The sequence below is a fragment of the Solanum lycopersicum genome, chromosome 1, assembly GCF_036512215.1.
Source record: "Solanum lycopersicum chromosome 1, SLM_r2.1".
NCBI lineage: Eukaryota > Viridiplantae > Streptophyta > Magnoliopsida > Solanales > Solanaceae > Solanum > Solanum lycopersicum.
The window spans coordinates 370,860-389,059 of NC_090800.1; the positions used below are offsets into that span (position 1 = coordinate 370,860).

At 27.6% G+C, this 18,200-nt stretch overlaps 2 protein-coding genes across 2 annotated transcripts; both read left to right on the top strand.

Moving 5' to 3' along the window:
* Positions 1 to 1,018: 1,018 nt before the first annotated feature.
* On the top strand, positions 1,019 to 3,019 carry GAD3 (glutamate decarboxylase isoform3). The gene is made up of 7 exons (NM_001246898.2): positions 1,019 to 1,098; positions 1,172 to 1,376; positions 1,456 to 1,656; positions 1,734 to 1,948; positions 2,028 to 2,281; positions 2,367 to 2,419; positions 2,497 to 3,019. Exons 1-7 carry the CDS (start codon positions 1,019 to 1,021, stop codon positions 2,941 to 2,943), a joined length of 1,455 nt encoding a protein of 484 aa, NP_001233827.1. The 3' UTR covers positions 2,944 to 3,019.
* Positions 3,020 to 10,804: 7,785 nt separating this feature from the next.
* Positions 10,805 to 13,837, top strand: LOC101263636 (protein XRI1-like). The gene is made up of 5 exons (XM_004228713.5): positions 10,805 to 11,059; positions 11,518 to 11,678; positions 11,770 to 11,854; positions 12,374 to 12,508; positions 13,280 to 13,837. Exons 1-5 carry the CDS (start codon positions 10,894 to 10,896, stop codon positions 13,555 to 13,557), a joined length of 825 nt encoding a protein of 274 aa, XP_004228761.2. The 5' UTR covers positions 10,805 to 10,893; the 3' UTR covers positions 13,558 to 13,837.
* Positions 13,838 to 18,200: the final 4,363 nt, after the last annotated feature.

Here is an 18,200-nt window from a genome sequence, read left to right on the forward strand (position 1 = left end):
ATGAGTAGGCTTTTTATTTGTGGTTACTATTATTAGGAATATAAGAATATATGATAAAGTACGTAGAGAACGTGGCTCTTACTTTTCAAAGAATAAGATATCTTATTTCTCCTCGTGACACTAATAAGTGTATTTGAGAAAAAAGAAATTTGAAATTGTGATTGAAAATATAATTTCTCAATGTGGAATTTAATTATAATTTTAAAAAATTGCCTGATTTTTTTTATCAAACTTGTTATATGGATCTTATTTAATACAATTTATTTTATCGTAATGACGATGATTGATTTCATTCAAAGAGGAATAAATTTGGATGCTTTATTTATCTAACATAGGAAGGTTTACTGTCTCAAATGTCAGAACAAAGCTAAACAAAAATATTACTTTTGGAATAATATTATTTTATTAAAAGCACAAAATATTTCTTGGACTTAGCTCAATATAATAATTATACTTTGAAAATATTATTATTTTTATTACTAAAAGCACACAACAACTAACATATATTTGAGAAAGAATTCCAAGGTCATTTGCTCACAAATATATATGCCTTCTGTAATTCCCTACCAATAGAAGAATTGGAAAATTTTTAACTAAACTAAGTCATTATAAAATAATTTATCAAAGTAATATATTTTTTTAAAATTTTACAAAACTAGTATAAACGTATTCCACGGTAACGTTTTAGGGTATGTTTTATTTTTTAAAAACTAACAGCATTACTGTGAGTAACGTTTTAGGAGTAAAACGTTACTGTGAGTAACGTATATCAATCTGACGCCATCAACTTTTAAAAAATAGAATATATTCTAAAACGTTACTGTGGAATACGTTTATACTAGTTTTGTAAAATTTTAGAAAAACATATTATTTTGGTGAATGACTTTATATAATGGGTTAGTTTGGTTAAAACCTGAAATTGGACAACTATAAATAGCCATAGCCCTTTCTCCCAACACACAAACAAACAAACTTTAATTAATTCTCCAAAAACTTTTTAATTATTTACAACAACATAATGGTTCTCTCAAAAACTCCTTCTGATGATTCTGTACACTCCACATTTGCTTCTCGCTATGTTCGAACTTCACTACCAAGGTAAACAATACGTGCATGTTATAAATAATAATAGGTTGAATTAACACTCATTTGATTATTTGATATTCTATAGGTTTGAGATGCTAGAGAAGTCTATACCAAAAGAGGCAGCATACCAAATGATTAATGATGAGTTAATGCTTGATGGGAATCCAAGGTTAAATTTGGCATCATTTGTAACCACATGGATGGAACCAGAATGTGATAAGCTTATGATGGCTTCAATTAACAAGAATTATGTTGACATGGATGAATACCCTGTCACCACTGAGCTTCAGGTGTGTGTATTTGGATATATATGATTAGTTATTTTACATATATATATATATATTTAATTGATTGGTAATGAAAATACAGAATCGATGTGTAAACATGATAGCGCGTTTATTCAATGCGCCTTTGAAAGAGGAAGAAATAGGAATTGGTGTGGGGACAGTGGGGTCATCAGAGGCCATAATGTTAGCAGGGCTGGCCTTCAAGAGGAACTGGCAAAACAAACGCAAAGCTGAGGGAAAGCCTTATGATAAGCCCAACATTGTCACTGGTGCTAATGTTCAGGTATTTTACATGTCACATTTTTTTTTATTTTATTTTATTTTATGTATGCATACATAATTTCACTTTCTTTCTTTTAGGTGTGTTGGGAGAAATTTGCAAACTACTTTGAAGTGGAATTGAAACAAGTCAAGTTAAGTGAAGGGTACTATGTGATGGACCCAATCAAAGCTGTGGAAATGGTAGATGACAACACTATTTGTGTTGCTGCTATTTTGGGTTCAACACTTAATGGAGAATTTGAAGATGTCAAACTCTTGAATGATCTTTTGATTGAAAAGAATAAACAAACTGGGTATGTTAATATATTTTATTAATACATATATATATGTTGGTTAAAATAAATAATATTTTCTTATTTTTGTTTTTGTCAGATGGGACACACCTATTCATGTGGATGCAGCAAGTGGTGGATTCATTGCACCATTTATCTATCCAGAGTTGGAATGGGATTTTAGGCTTCCTTTAGTGAAAAGTATTAATGTGAGTGGACACAAATATGGGCTTGTTTATGCTGGTATTGGTTGGGTTATTTGGAGAACTAAACAAGACTTGCCTCAACAACTCATTTTTCATATCAATTATCTTGGTGCTGATCAGCCTACTTTTACTCTCAATTTCTCTAAAGGTCCTATCCTATATACTCTAATTTTTAATTTTATATTTATATTATTTTTTTTCTTCAACCCTCAATGGTATACATAAATTTGTAGGTTCAAGTCAAGTCATTGCTCAATATTATCAGCTTATCCGCTTGGGCTATGAGGTAAAATTAATCATACATTACTAAAATGAACAAACAAAATTTTGTGATTCATAAATACATTATTTTTTTTTATATAGGGATATCGAAATGTAATGGAAAATTGTCGTGAAAATGCAATTGTGCTAAGAAAAGGACTTGAAAAAACAGGACGTTTCAATATAATCTCCAAAGATGAAGGTATACCCTTGGTGGCATTTTCCCTCAAAGACAATAGCCTCCACAACGAATTCGAGGTCTCTGAGACCCTCCGTAGGTTTGGGTGGATTGTCCCAGCCTACACTATGCCAGCTGACCTGCAACATGTTACAGTGTTGCGCGTTGTGATTAGAGAGGACTTCTCCCGAACCCTAGCAGATCGTCTTGTCTCTGACATCGTCAAGGTCCTCCACGAGCTCCCGAATGCCAAAAAAGTGGAGGATAATTTGATGATCAATAATGAGAAGAAAACAGAAATTGAAGTTCAAAGGGCAATTGCTGAGTTTTGGAAGAAATATGTTTTAGCTAGGAAAGCATCTATTTGTTAGGGAAGGATTAATGGTTGTTTTGAAGGAATAAGTATTAATTACTAGTAACGTTTTGGTATTAATTATAAAAAATGTGAAAAGAATTGATGAATGTATCATCCTTTGTTCTATTGAATTGAATATTATATTATGTTACATCTCTTTGTATTATTATGTCTTGTACTGACTTTTGTTAATTTATTTAATTATATTTATTTTTAGTTTGTACAAATAATAATTGGTATTCTCTGTGTTCTTTTTTATTTGTCAACATAATAGCTGACCTATATCATATATTATCATTTTTTTTGTACGATTAATTTTTTAATTTTAAAACATTGAATTAATCTATTTTAATTTAATTTGATATTTATTAATAAAATTATGAGCAACTTTTACATATAGCAAGCACAAAATTCATTTTTGTATGATATAGAAAAGATTGCATAATTGCGCTTCATAGCAAACATAAATATATATAATTCGTTATACATATATAAAAGAAAATAGTTGTATACTAAACAATTGTATAATTTGTGTATGCATAAAACGAGAAAGAGAGAGAGACAAAAGAAAATTGAGGAAGGGAATATTTGTATTGTATAATGATAAGTGTGTAGGATGAAGATATATGTACTTGTAAGTGTATATACAATTTTCTCTCACTTTATATAAACAGAAACGCAATTTATACATTTTATTTCTGTTTGTATAAGCGATAGAGGCGAGAGTGGCGAGCGAGATTGGAAAATTCATTTTTTCTTGAATTTGAGTGATAGAAGAAAAGAAGATTGAAGCGTATGGAAATGGAACAACTAAAAAATATCTTTTTGAGGCCCAAATGGTAAACATAAAAAAGTCCAATAAGAAGGGATTTGGGCTATTTTGATTATTTTTTGTGGTCTTTAATTTTTGGGCAACTTTCACATATAGCAAACAAAAAATTCATATTTGTATGCTATACCAAGCTTTGCATAATTGTGCTCCATAGCAAACATAAAACTGTATAATTTGCTATACATATACAATTGTATAATTCGTTGGCCTAAATTGTATAATTCGCTGGCCTATTTCGCTGCAATTGTATAATTTGTTTTGCATACAGTTAAATCGAATTAAAATGTATGTATATTGCATAATTATAAGTGTATATCAAGAAGATATATGTTTTTCTCGCTTTATACAAAAACAGAAACACAATATATACACTTCTGTTGTATAAAGCTAGAGAAAATTGTATTTCACTGCAATTGTATAATTCGCAATTGTATAATTCGTTGGCCTTTTTCTTTGCAATATTTGAAGTAAAATGTTTGTAAATTGTATAATTAAGTGTATAACACGAAGATATACATTTTTACATGTGTATATACAATTTTCTCTCGCTTTATACAAAATAGAAACAGAACTATACACTTCTGTGTATAAAGCGAGAGAGGCGAGCGAGAATGGAGAGTGGCGAGCGAGATTTTTGGGAAAGAGACGTTGACAAATTTTAGCTAATGTTTGCTATGGAGCACAATTAAATCAAACCCTAACTATTCCATTTAATTTAGGTTATTAGTTTGCTATTATATACAATTTTTCCTAAAGAAAATTTGAAGCCCAATAAGGCCTGACAAACTTTTTTCAGTAGTGCACAACGAGACATTTTCTTGCTGAAAGGAAGACATACAATACTAAAAAAAAGACTTTAGGATTAGGATTGTGACTCTAGAAGAGAAATGTTTGAACTCATTTTTAAAGCTTTAATCATAAATTTATGTGAAAATCTACTAAAATTATGATAAATGGTACATGTAAATTGGTAATTTGAAAGCGTAATAGATTCAATATTAAGATTCTTAAAGATTGAACATGTATCGTAGCACTTAAATTTTGTAATATGCTTTTGATTTGTATTTGAAATATGAAAAAGTCTTGATCGAGAGCGTTTTTATTTAAGCAGCGTTACATGATATGATTCCAAGAAAGTCTGGGCCTAATTGATATTCCTTATTCTTGATAGCACAAGAAAGATAAATTCTGAAATCTCTTGAACAAAATTTTAAGCATATTTTTTTTCCCAAAAACGAAAAAAATATCGCATAATCAGTTGTACTATCCAAAAATAGATATAAGTATCGACATTAGGTGCATTTCCCCACACCTTTTAAAACATATTTTTCTTACTTCGAAAGTAAAATGAATATTATATAGTTGATATCAGACATTAAGTAAATCCCCTTCCCCTTCCCCCCCCCCCCCCCTTTTTTTTTTAAAAAAAACAATTTTTACTACTAAAAACACACATTTTTAATGGACAAACCAACAGAAAGGTCATTGGTAAACAAAAATTTTCAAGAAAAAATCAATGATGAAACTCTATTTTTAATGAAAATAATTATATCGGTACGATTAACCATTAGATATACACTATCTAAATGACTTACAAAACACCATAGGAATGTTCTAGAGTTATAAAAAAAATATTATTATAATTTCTGACTCCGTCGCTCAATAAGAATATTATACATAAGTCACGATAGAGTTGTGGTCCATTGTGATAGAAAATTGAAGCTCAACAAGGCCAGACATACATACTATTCTAAGTATTTCTCCAATAAGCCTTTTTTCTTGTTGAAAAAAATACTTTATTAGGATTTGGATTGTGACCTTAGATGAGGAATGTTTTGTGATGATATGTTCATGTTGTAGACAACACTGACCAAACTCTGGTTAATTAGAAAGCACATCCACGCGTGTGAATATATATAGTTTTGTTTTCAATAATGTGTTTAATTGAGTGTCCTTCGATATATGCGTAGTTATGCCTTTGAAATAAGGCTAGGATAATATGACAGTCTAAATAGACGTTTGAATATAAATTTCAAATATTTTTTACTTTATTTGACATTGATAAAGTTAGAGTACTTGAAAGTGAAGTTATGTTTATTATATTATATTTTCATAAAAGATATTTGAAATAATGTTCATAATGTATCATCCATAGGAAAACATGAAATATGTTTTAGATCCCATAATTTCTAACACTGGCAAAACTATTTATTGTTTTTAGTTCACCTGAAACAACCAATCATAAATCTACTCCAAAAGAGTAATGTCACATTACATCTATATTAGTCATATAATGTGATAAATTAAATCTCACATGCGAGCTACTATTGTGCTACTTACTATACATACACGAGCTACTATTGACAAAGAAAATCAATGATCTTATATTGGGTGAAGATAACTAGGTCTATTAAAATATGTGTTAATGAAAAAACTTACAAGATAATAAAATTGCAAGATTACAATTAAAAATAAAATGAAGAAATTAATCTCTTCAGGCTGAGGCGCGGATATCTCGCTCTCTTTAAAGAGATTCAAGCCCACTGCAGCAAATGTTTTCACCGGTCCAGCAGTAGTCCTCTTTGACTTGTCCCCTCCAGGATACAACAGCCTTCACAAAGTATAACTCAACAACTCTGGACAAGAGTTGAGTCCAAAGCTCCACAAAAAAGAACACCTCTCTTCAACTAATAAGAACTCTCTTTTAGACTAACTCTTTCACTCTTTGTTTTCTCTTGTGTTTTGTGTGTATCTAAAACCAAATGAAGACTACCACTATTTATACTACAAGAAGTCTTCCTAGCAATGAATAAGAAGATAATGGAGGTAGTAAATAGTGAAGATAATGGTCTTAGGAGTTTCATAGGTTACAAAGAGTAATGGAGAAATTAAAAATGAAATACATTGACGGATAACCAATGCTAATGGATGATGTAGAAGTTATTCATTTCAATGTTTATTGGAATGTTTTTATCTCTACAATGTATTCAACCAATAAAGCCAAAAGTAATGACATTACATGGCTACCAAGTCAAAAATGAATAACATGATTAAATTGTTAGTTTAAAACACAAATGTCTACCAATTGTCATTCTTATAACTCCAAAATAAAGCAATTTAATATGTTAAATATTAATATTAAAATATTAATAACCTAACAATATGTATATCTTTTTTTTATTATAATTATTGAATTTCACTCAATAGATTGAAAGAAGAAAGTATACAAGGTTGTTTGCAAGTACCAAACTGATCTTCTTCCTCGAAGATCTCAAATGAACGAATTTTGGGAGAGCTTTCAACTTCAACTATGATTTATATTAAATTTGATCAATTTATCATCTTATCTACTCTGTGTTCTTGACAATCTATCGTTATCTTAGTAAGTGAGGTCGTTAGTAAAGTAACAAGATATAGGAAATATATCACCTTGCTTCTTTTTCCTTTGTTTTTTTAATCCACTCTTATCACACTTCCTTTTGAGGTTATGACTATACTCGTGACATATTTCAACTGTTTAGTTAAAATGCTTTTGACTTAAATGAAATAGATATTTATAAATTACTATATAATTAACATAATAATTTAAATTGTCTGATGAAGATAGGAATATATCTAAATGGAAGCCCTGATTTTAGTTCGAAATATTAATTAAAAAACTAAAATACAACAATGAAATGAAATAGTACTTAATTTGACTTTGAAGTCAAATCATTTTGAAACAAAAAATATATAAATATTCTCTATTTTTTAAACTAATAATTTAATTTTTAAAAATTTTACATTTATTCTTAACAAAACACTTCATAATTATTTTAAATTTTAAAATTCTTAAGGTATATTTAAGTAAATATGTGTGAATCAAATCAATGTCATTCAACAAATTTGGATGTTTCTCATCTAAGAACATACACAAACCAAACTTGTTTGAAAAATTTCCCTAAAAATTAATCTCACTCTCCTTTGGGCCAGCAAGACATTTTGTAGGTCCCACTAAAGTTAGTATAATTGAAGTGCTAACCAACCCCATGGAAAAGATTTTGGGGTCTACTTTTGGTTTGATATGCTAAGTGAGGAAGCCCCACAAACAAACCTAAAGTTTGAAAAGAGGAAAACAGTTGGAAAAGTTTCAAAGAAGAGCAATATACAGGGCTCGCCACGTTCTTATCTAAGGTTATATTCTTAATAAATCAAAGTGATGTTATGTCATACCTAATTACTTTCCCAGCCCTCGCTTCACTTGTCACACTTTCTTACTAACGTAGCCATGTACCTCCTCTTCACATGTTTTAATTATGTCACCGTTGTTTCCCTCATGCACCTCCGTCATATATAAAACTATATCTTACGTATTGTGAATCTGAATTAATCGAGATCTGACATTAATATCCAACATTAAAAGGATAATAAAAAAATTAACACGGATACTCTAATGGAAGGACCTATTCGTTATGTTATTACTCAAAGTTCTTATCCATTGGAATTTAAGACCAAAAGCTTAAAAAAAAATAAAAATAAAAGCAAAAGAAATGAGAAAAAAGCAAGAAGGTGAAAAAGCTGAATTTGAATTTGTTGTTTGTCTGTGAAGCATGTAAAAATAAGCAGTCCCTTCATGCATTGCCAACAAAATGATATCATAAGCACAGCAATTATTTAGTCCCCCACATATTCACTTATTTAATCATGCAAAATGTTTAAAAGTTGAATTATTTTACGAATCCCAATGAAAAAAAATCACAAAATCTTGTTTCTTTTTCTTTTTTTTAAATAAATTTTGCTTGCTGGCCGTTGACTGGAATTTGCTTCTTCTAAAATCATGATTTCACCATCACTTTATTTCTTTTCTTGTTCCCTTAGTTTGAAGACATGAGAACCAAGAATTTTGAAAAATATAGACTTGCGTTACAGTGGGATGGTTGAAATGTTATTATTCTGTATCAAAAATTTAAATTCAAACCTATAAAAAATAATATAAAATTATTAATATATAAATTCAAATTTATTAATTAACTTTCAATATAAATATTAAACATTCACCGAATAAAAGAATTAAAAAAAAAATTGGATTAAAGTATTTTTTGCTCCTTTGATTACTAATAAATTTTAAACTTAGTCCTTACAATATATTATTAGGGACGAAAATTATATATTTAAAGACGAAAATTAAAATTTACAAATAGTAGAAGGATACAAGTGTTAATTATTAAAGTCTCCCTATAAAATAATAATAAAACTAAATGAATGTTATAGAGTAGAGGAAAAATATAAATAAATTCCCAATATAACCTGGTGGCTAATTTTGCAGACAAATTAGACAAACCTATATGATAGCTACTATTGGAGGCAAATTAAAAGACTAGAGGACAAATTTTAGGAATTTAAAAATAATGGCTGGAGAATAAGAAAAAGACAAAGTTCATATTATAAAATGTTGCCCAATACAAATATAAAAAAGCGAAAGAATTATTTTTATACAAATTCATTTCATGTCTTCTCTCTTCCATATTTTTTTCAATTTTTTCTAAAATCTCTTCCCAAATTAATTTTTTTTCAATCGATTGAGGCACTCGCTCTATTTTTATATAAATCCATTAGCTATTTTTAGTCTCTCAATTTCTTTCAATTTCTCCTAAAATCGCTCTCCAAATTAAAATTTTCTTAAAAAATTATATATAGTTTTCACTGATATAGATTTTAATTATACACAATTTTTCAAATTTATAATAAATAGTTCCACTAATACATTAATAATACTGTATTAGTAGCATCATAAGAGTTTCTCTGTATATACAATATAAATATTTATACATTTGATACCATTTTGTGCATTGTTTTTGTTTAAGTTTTTGTATTTGTATAAGAATACTTTTTGTATAATGATTATTTAGACCTATATAATTGCACAAACTTATACACATACATAAATTGAAATCTGTTTGTATAATGTATATATACAGAATCATACATCCAAACTAAGGACGAACCTTCATTGTTTATAAATATACAAATTAAAAAAATTAGTCAACAGTTTCATATATTTATACAACTCACAACAACACTAATAGGTATATGTATATAAACTACAACAAATTCTATTTTTCATTTATATACATATTCCCAATATACACTTATATAAACAATTTCTTTTTCCTTTCTCTCTTTCTCGTTTTATACAAATTCAAATTGTATATAATTTCTCTCTTTCTCGTTTTATACAATTCAGTTCAATTGTATATGTACAACGAATTATACATATATATGTTTGCTATGGAGTGCAATTATGCAAACTTTACTATAATAAACAAATATAAATTTTATGTTTGCTATATGAGAAAGTTGCCCTATTATAAATAATAGAATATGTAAGGTACTCGTTTGATTTAAATATTTGATGCAAGACAAATTATTATCTACCTATTTTAATAAAAATAAAAATATTTCTTCACAAATTTTTAGCACATGAATCCAATAGAATTCAATAATTTTAATGTCATTGAAATTATAAAATGAAATTTACAAAATAGAAAGACTCTAACAAATTTTGAATAGACAATTATTGCGCTTGCAAATCTTACATATGAACTCAACAAAACAAATATCAAAATCAAACCACTATTAGTTAAAGTTATCCTAAAAGTTTAGATTGTCCATATAATTAAATCAAATTTTGAATTCATTTGCCTAGTCTAGCTACAAATTCTCAAAATATCATATAAATAAGGCTTAAAATATATTCTTTGTGTCAATTTGTATAGCACAATTGAAATTTTGAGATATAATTTTCTACATTTTGAATATAAATTTTTATATAAAATTTTACATTTTTTAAAATAAAATTTATATATTTAAAAGCTACGTAATCATAAATAACAACTGAAAATAATTAAGAGATATTAATTTCGACAATCTTTTTAAATTGATTTTCGATATTTTATTTGTATTACATAAATTAAGATAAATAAGATGATAAGTGTGTCACTAATTTTAATTTTAATTTTAAAAAAAAATAAATTATAAGCCCCAAATCTTCCTTTGAAACATTTGATTCCCCATTATTTTTCTATTTATATTTTTTGCACCTTGTCTTTATTTTTCTTTGATGGGCCATATCTTTTGTCTCTATTTAAATACTAGATGACACATTTGGAACATACATACATACTCTTCTCTGCATCACACAAAAACTTATCAATCAAAAAAAAAAAAATGGGTGACCTTCACTCAATTGCTTACAATAGCTTCTCTTCCCTAGGTTGTGACTTCCATGGCCTAGAAGTTCTCAACAATGATATGTCTCCATGTAAAACATCTATCTCCTCTTCTCTCATTTTCGCTTACTTCCATTTTCGTCAATTAGTCGAATCAGAATTTAACATTTACTATATATATAATATTGATATACGTAATTTTATTTGAATATTAGTCATTTTTCGAAGTTGAGTCCCCTTATATCCCTCTAACTTTGCCATCTAGCTACTCTTTACTTTCTCTCTTCTTTTTTCTTGTTCCCAATTTTCTTATTTGGCTTCGTGAGTAGTTGTGAATGTATAGGTTTTATCGAAAAATTCAATATTTACTATATATGTGTGTATATATATATATAGATTCAAACAAAATTTTCACCAAGTAATTTACTATATGCTATATATAACCTTGTGAATTTTTTCGCCTCTCTAGCTCCAATCTCTGCTAATATTTTTATAATTTTCGCCTCTCTAACTCCGCCCCTTCTAATTTTTAATTCTTTTTTTTTTATAGTTATGGAGAGCACTCCACCATTTTTGTCAAATTTTGATTGTGAGTTGTCAAGTGGATATCTACAAGATGCTTTATTCAAATTCAACTCAAAAAGAAGGCGTTTATTTTTGTTTAATGATGATGATGACAAGGAGAATTATCAAAATAAAGATTCAATTAAGGTATAATTAATTACTTTGTTAATTCTATAGCATTTCTTTTTTGTTGTTGAATTGTAATTCAATGGATATTTTTTTCTTATTTATGTTGCAGAATTTGTGGAGCTCCACAATTGACCAACAATTTTCTGAGGATTATGATTCTTTTAGCCAGATAACCAAGTGTGATAGCTTTTCTGGTAATTCTAATTCTTAATTCCCTTTTAATTTATCTCAGTATATTTTGCTTAAATAATTTAGAGATGGAATTAATTTCCAGTAATATAAATGTACATATTTAGCTTTGTTTCCTATGATTTTTTTAAATTAAATTGAATCGTCAAATCTCTTTATAATATTAATTAATTGTTATCAAACAACCTTTGCCTTTTGTTCTTAGACCTCTTTATAATAGTAATCATGATCATTATAGACAACTTTTTGAAATGGTCAAACTCATTTGAAATGATTTTTTCATATTATATTATATGACTTTATAAGATCATCGTGTTGTAACAACTAAAATATATCCAACACAATGCAATTGTTATTATCATTACTTAGTATTATTTTTTTTAAAAAAACGTTTGGTATGGAGTAATGATTAGTAATAGCCGTTATGATTTGCATATTAAATTTAAATTTAAAAGAGGTACTCCTATTATGTTTGTTCTAATTAATCTGTATTATGATCATAATAATGATTAATTTAATTATAGGGGATCCAATGAGCAAAATGAGTGAAGAATATTCCAAAAGAACAGAGGAGGAAGCAATCTCAGAAAATTATTATTATTCTTCTAATTCTTCACCAACATCATCATCTCATCATAATAAACAACCTCTACAATATGGTAACTCTCTCATTTTTTTCTTTCTTTCTTTTATAATTAGTTATATTAGAGACGGATTCAAATTTTAAAATTTATAAATTTTGAATTTGAAAAAGGTCATTTTGTTAGAATTTTAAATAAAGTATATTTAAATTTTTATATATGGATTATGTTTTAACGTGAATGCAGAATCTTAATCAAAGTTAATAAATTTTATTTAATTCATAGTTAAATTTTAATTCCATCCTTGAATTATGAGATTGATTTTGCGGGTAGTTGATTTTTAATTGAAGTTATTATTTTTGACTCAAAATATATATGCATATGCTAGAAAAAAACCATTTTTTTACATATGTGTGGGGGTGGTTGTTCTTTCTCATGACAGCATACCTTATTTGCCATTTTCAAAAAAAAAAAGTCTATACTTATTAATTAAAGTGCGACTTTATATAAGAATTTTCAGTTACTAACTAATTAAATCTCTTTAAATATGTTTTTTTGCTAAAATGTTTAAATGGTACAAATATATACGGGATACTCAAAAGTCAAAAAGTAACCACTAATGTTGTTGACTTGCTCTTTTAATTTGAATAGTAAATATTTCGCAACTGTAAAGCAAATAATTTATCAATTGTAAATTATAATTATTTTAGGTAATAATAGTTGAAAGCAGTCATTAATATTTATATTAAAATAAGAATTTAAAATATGATTTTTTTTTAAAAATTTCACAAATATAAAATGTTTTACCTATCAAACTATCTATAATTAGTGATTCTATTGTGTTTGAAGGAGGAGGTGATAAAAAGAGAAGAATGTGTGGAAAAATTGTGTATCCATTTGGGCTAGTGAAGCCCGGAGGGCAAGAAGGAGACGTGACATTAAATGACATTAACGAGAGGATTCTAATGAGGCCGACCCGGCCCGTAAGGCATCCGGTTGGGGACTTTGCATGTCGTTCGACCGTATGCCCTGCTGGACCAGGATTATCCGGCAAGACGGTGGTTGCACTCACCAAAATTCATACTCAAGGGAGGGGGACAATCACAATTATAAGGACTCGAGGGTGATTGGAGAGGACGTACCACCTAGGTAGCTAGCTAGGGTCTATTTCGAGGTATGTAGGATCAGATAGGAAGGTAAAACTAAAAGAGAATATGTATCTTTATATTCTATCTTTTGCTCATTTGATTGATGAAATAGGTTGAGAAAAATGATTGTAACGTTTCAAAATGGAAAGACCTGGCAGCTCGTTTCGCCCTTGTTGATATTCTTTGTAGTTATTCAATGAGAATTAAAGAGTGTATGATATATGATATGAATATATATATGGATGCAAGTGGATGTATAGATTCTATGTTTATTACTGAAAATTAGGATGAAAAATGTTTTGCTTTTAAAATTATATTTCTGACAATTTGAAGATTCTTAAAGTACTATTTTGAGTTATAAAGGGATCTTGTTTGTACGTACGTAGTTAAGCAGAATAATGGACTGAACAAAGGTCCTAATAATAATCCAAAAATGTTACTCTAGTTTTAAATTATGTTCTAAAGTGTGATATAGGAGTATCCTTTATATGTCTATAATTTTTTTAAAATTTATGGATTTAAATGTGTTATAATATTTGTGTAACTATAAAAAAAAAATTAATTCTCCTACGTTAAAGTTTGGGATAATTTCACTTTTACTCCCTCAAGTACGTTCTGATACCACAATATAAAAATTCTGTGATATCTCAGACTATATTTAGAATTACAATATCCTAAAATATGTAGTAGTAGTAATATCAATCTGACAATTGATTTGCTTATATCTCATTAAATTTGTGAAGATCCATAGTAAGAGAGATGAGAAAAGGTACGCACTATGATCATGTTGACAATTAACAAATCAATATGATCAAATAATTAGTGTTAGGTCTATTTTTTGAAAAAGAATTAATAAGTGTTAGGTTATAAGGAAAAAAATACTTAGGAGGAAAGCAACGCATGTGGCTAAAGTGAACTATCTCTTTGACTATATTGCATCCTAAAGGCTTAGTATAATAAGTTGAAATTAGTAAAGGGGAAAAAAGAAAAAGAAAAAAAGGAAAGAAGTTCATTTATTAAAGAAAAAAAATAAAGAGAAAAAAAAAGGTAAAGGTTGATAAAAAAAAAATTACATTTTTTATATTTAATAACTCCATAATTATAATATAATTCAATTTCGCCTTACCCCTCTTAACATTTAAGATTTGAGCAGGAAAAGATATTCTTCAATTAAAAAAATCAAATAATTATCACCGATTATTTTTAAGAAATTAAAATAATCTTTTTTTTAAAGCAAATAATTTTTAGTGATAATTATTTTCCAGACTTTTAAAGTTATATTTTTAATCTAGTGATCAAATCAAAGGTGATTTTTTTTATATTTATCTAAATCATGGTTAATGAAAAAATAATAGTTAAATTAGTTGAGAGGCATAAAATCACTTATAACAAACATACTAATGATGTCTTGATGAGATAAAAGTAAAGTTAATATAACTAGTAAGTGACATTGTCAAACTTTCTTTTTGATACATGTTTGCACTTATGTTACTTTTATTTCACTAAAACTAAGAAAATATAATATTGTTGGTGGAAGGTCCATAGTCTATAGTCCATAAATTTTAAATATAGGACAAATTAAAATGAGTAGCTATCATAGGAGGCACATGTTACCATATAATAAGTTTCATAAAAAAAGGACCATTTCCCATAACACTTTGTGAAGGACAAATCATTATATGTAACAATTGGTATAAAAACAAGATTTGGTTAAAAAAAAGGAAAATCATCACCCTATGTTTAAAGTTTAATTATATGTAGGACCCTAATTAATTAATCATTAGTGTAATGTGCATGATTTTATGTTTTAATTTGAAATTAATCTATTAATTACTAATAGGTTGGTGAGGTGGAATTCTAGACTATGTATGACCTTGTTTGAAAACTATGGGAGAAAGAAAGGGATAAGATATGGAAAATATTTGAGATTGACTATTTACAAAGGGTGTATTGTTACAATAAATGTGATTATTATTAGAGGTAGAATGTTATTATAAAAAAAAATATAATATAAAAAATTGATTTCGAAAGAAACTTGTTTCGTTAGTGAAATGTTACGGTATTTCGATTATAAAAATTCTATTTAAATTTTAAATTAGTTTAAGTTAATTTATATTTTTACTTTTTACTGACTCTTTTCAAAAGCGAGAATATCTGGTGAATCAAAAATAATTAATTAGTTTCTTTTTATTATATGGTAAAGTTTATTTAAATTAAAAGTTTGTCTATAGTAGGCGTATATTTTAATTTAAACTTAATAATTATGGCAGGCATATTTTATAGCTGTATGACAAACTAAACAAAAATATCTATTTTTTTTGTCTTTTCTGGAACAATTATACATTAGATTAGACCTGGTTATTTGACATTTTTGGGCACAACTTTTTTTAATAATTATTTAATTATAGTAGGTATGAATAATTTTATAAGTTAGATATGCTTAAGTGGAAAATCTGATAGCTAGTAGATGATTTTTTCAACAAATAATATTATCATCTGTTAATTATTTCATTAAGGACATAATATTATGAGAAACTTTCCATAATAGCTATATTTTTGTTCGTTATTCTGAATATAAATATAATATTTAATACAGTGCATTAACTGTCTCTTCTCCTAAGGATCTAAACAAAAAAACTTTTTACTTCTCAAGACTATCTTCTTTCATTCTCATTTGTAAAAATATTATTATTATTATTATTATTATTATTATACCTTTTAGATTTATTTCTGAAATGAGTTAATGACTTTTTGAGATTATTGCTCAGCCTTAAACAGAGTTTTTGATTTGACTTTCCATAAAAAGTATAGTTCCTCACTTCAATAAAGAAATTATAAGTCAGGAGGTCAGATCTCCAAATATTATGTAATTCTATAGAATATTATTTTTCTTCTTAAGAATTTATACAAGTGTAAAAAGTATAATTAATCCACTTATTTATTTTACAAAATAATACACTTAAAATATTTTCCTTCGTTTTTACTTGTTTATAATAATTCTACACATTTTTTATGATAAAATTAAGATTGTGCCTAGTTCCAGAAATATCATAATTAATATGAAACGGAGAAAGCAAAAGAGATACAAAGTGAAATATTTCGATATACACACAAATACAATGGAAGTAGGAAAATACTTTGAAATTCAAGTATTACAGTTACTTTTATTACATGAATTTATTTAGAGAGAAAATAAAGGAAAAGACAAGTAGCCAAAAGAGTAAAAGAAAAAGAAAGATTATTATTAAAGCAAAGAGGAAAAAAGGAGGAGGAAGAGATAATAAATAAACCTAGATATATGTGAGAATATTATCCCTCTACCTTTTGCTTTTTCTCAAATCCCAAATGAATAGAGAATTAGATTCTCATTCAGATATATAATATACAATAAAAATATACACTTTATATTGTGATTTGTGTCCTTAGGATTTCAATTAATTTTTAATTTTTCTATTAAAAAAATATTGATGACGTCAAAAGAATGCAGTTTTCACATCATTTTATGATATAAAATCCCATGAAATGGACTTGGATGGGATATAACAACATATTCAAATATGTATCTGGTGTAAATTCAAGTGTGATTTAGAGATGATGAGACATATGCAAACCCTAGCTTATATCTATCATCGTGGAGTATATAGGTTGTTTTCAGTAGTTCATCGGTTTTTTAAAAAAATTATTCATATATATAGAAGGATTGTCAGAAGAAAAAATGACAATAAAATATGATCAAAATTCAAAGTAAAATGAAGCAATAGATAATAGAAATATATATATGAATAAGAAACTATGTGATACTATATACAACTATTACTAAAAAGAAAAGGACCCCATTCTTATCTCACCCACCTAATAAATGACCATACTCGTTACCTACTAACCATTTATATTAACTTTTGATTGTCGTTGTACCTCTCTATCTAAGGACGAGTACTCAGTTAGTGGTGTGTCTCCTATTAAATCATCTTCACTAAAATTTTTGTAGGTCCATCTCTACCTCTTCTAACTATTGCTACGACCAACCTCTCACACCTTTTAATTGACAGATTTATGCACCTCCTTTTTTTACATATCTGAACTATTTAATCCTCACTTTTCTCTATCTTGTTCACCCTCAACTCCTCAAGCATTATACTAAAGGATGATACAACAACACTACTTCTAACAAATTAATGTATACATCGATTCGTTAGTGTTGAGCCCAATATATTTCTATCTTGTTCACCCTCAACTCCTCAAGCATTATACTTGGATCTTAGGGTGCTTGTATTAGGAGAGATAGAGGTAGGTCGAAGAAATTTTGGGGAGAGATGATTAGACAGAGTATGTCATATTTATAACTTATCAAGGAATGGGGATGAAACCCTAAATAGAAAATATAAAGATTGAGGATTAAAGTAAAATATTAATTGATAATTAGATAGTTGTGTTTCAATAAGAGTTTAATGGAGTTGTAAGTACTTCTTCATCCTTAACCAAAAGGTGTCGGGCTTGTGTACGGAGTCACCTTTATTAGGAAGGGCTTCACCCCCCAATATGGGACTTTTTGATGCGAATTCAGATTTAATCAGACTCCAATATGGATAATGAATACCGAGCGAGAAACAACAACAAAAAAA

Excerpts from the sequence above, each read along its gene's own strand:
- LOC101263636 (XM_004228713.5), top strand. The coding sequence starts at position 10,894 with ATGACACATTTGGAACATACATACATACTCTTCTCTGCATCACACAAA. Across the intron at positions 11,060-11,517 it reads CAACAATGATATGTCTCCAT|TTATGGAGAGCACTCCACCA; the intron begins GTAAAACATCTA and ends TTTTTTTTATAG. Across the intron at positions 11,855-12,373 it reads CAAGTGTGATAGCTTTTCTG|GGGATCCAATGAGCAAAATG; the intron begins GTAATTCTAATT and ends ATTTAATTATAG.
- GAD3 (NM_001246898.2), top strand. The coding sequence starts at position 1,019 with ATGGTTCTCTCAAAAACTCCTTCTGATGATTCTGTACACTCCACATTT. Across the intron at positions 1,377-1,455 it reads CTGTCACCACTGAGCTTCAG|AATCGATGTGTAAACATGAT; the intron begins GTGTGTGTATTT and ends ATGAAAATACAG. Across the intron at positions 1,949-2,027 it reads GAAAAGAATAAACAAACTGG|ATGGGACACACCTATTCATG; the intron begins GTATGTTAATAT and ends TGTTTTTGTCAG.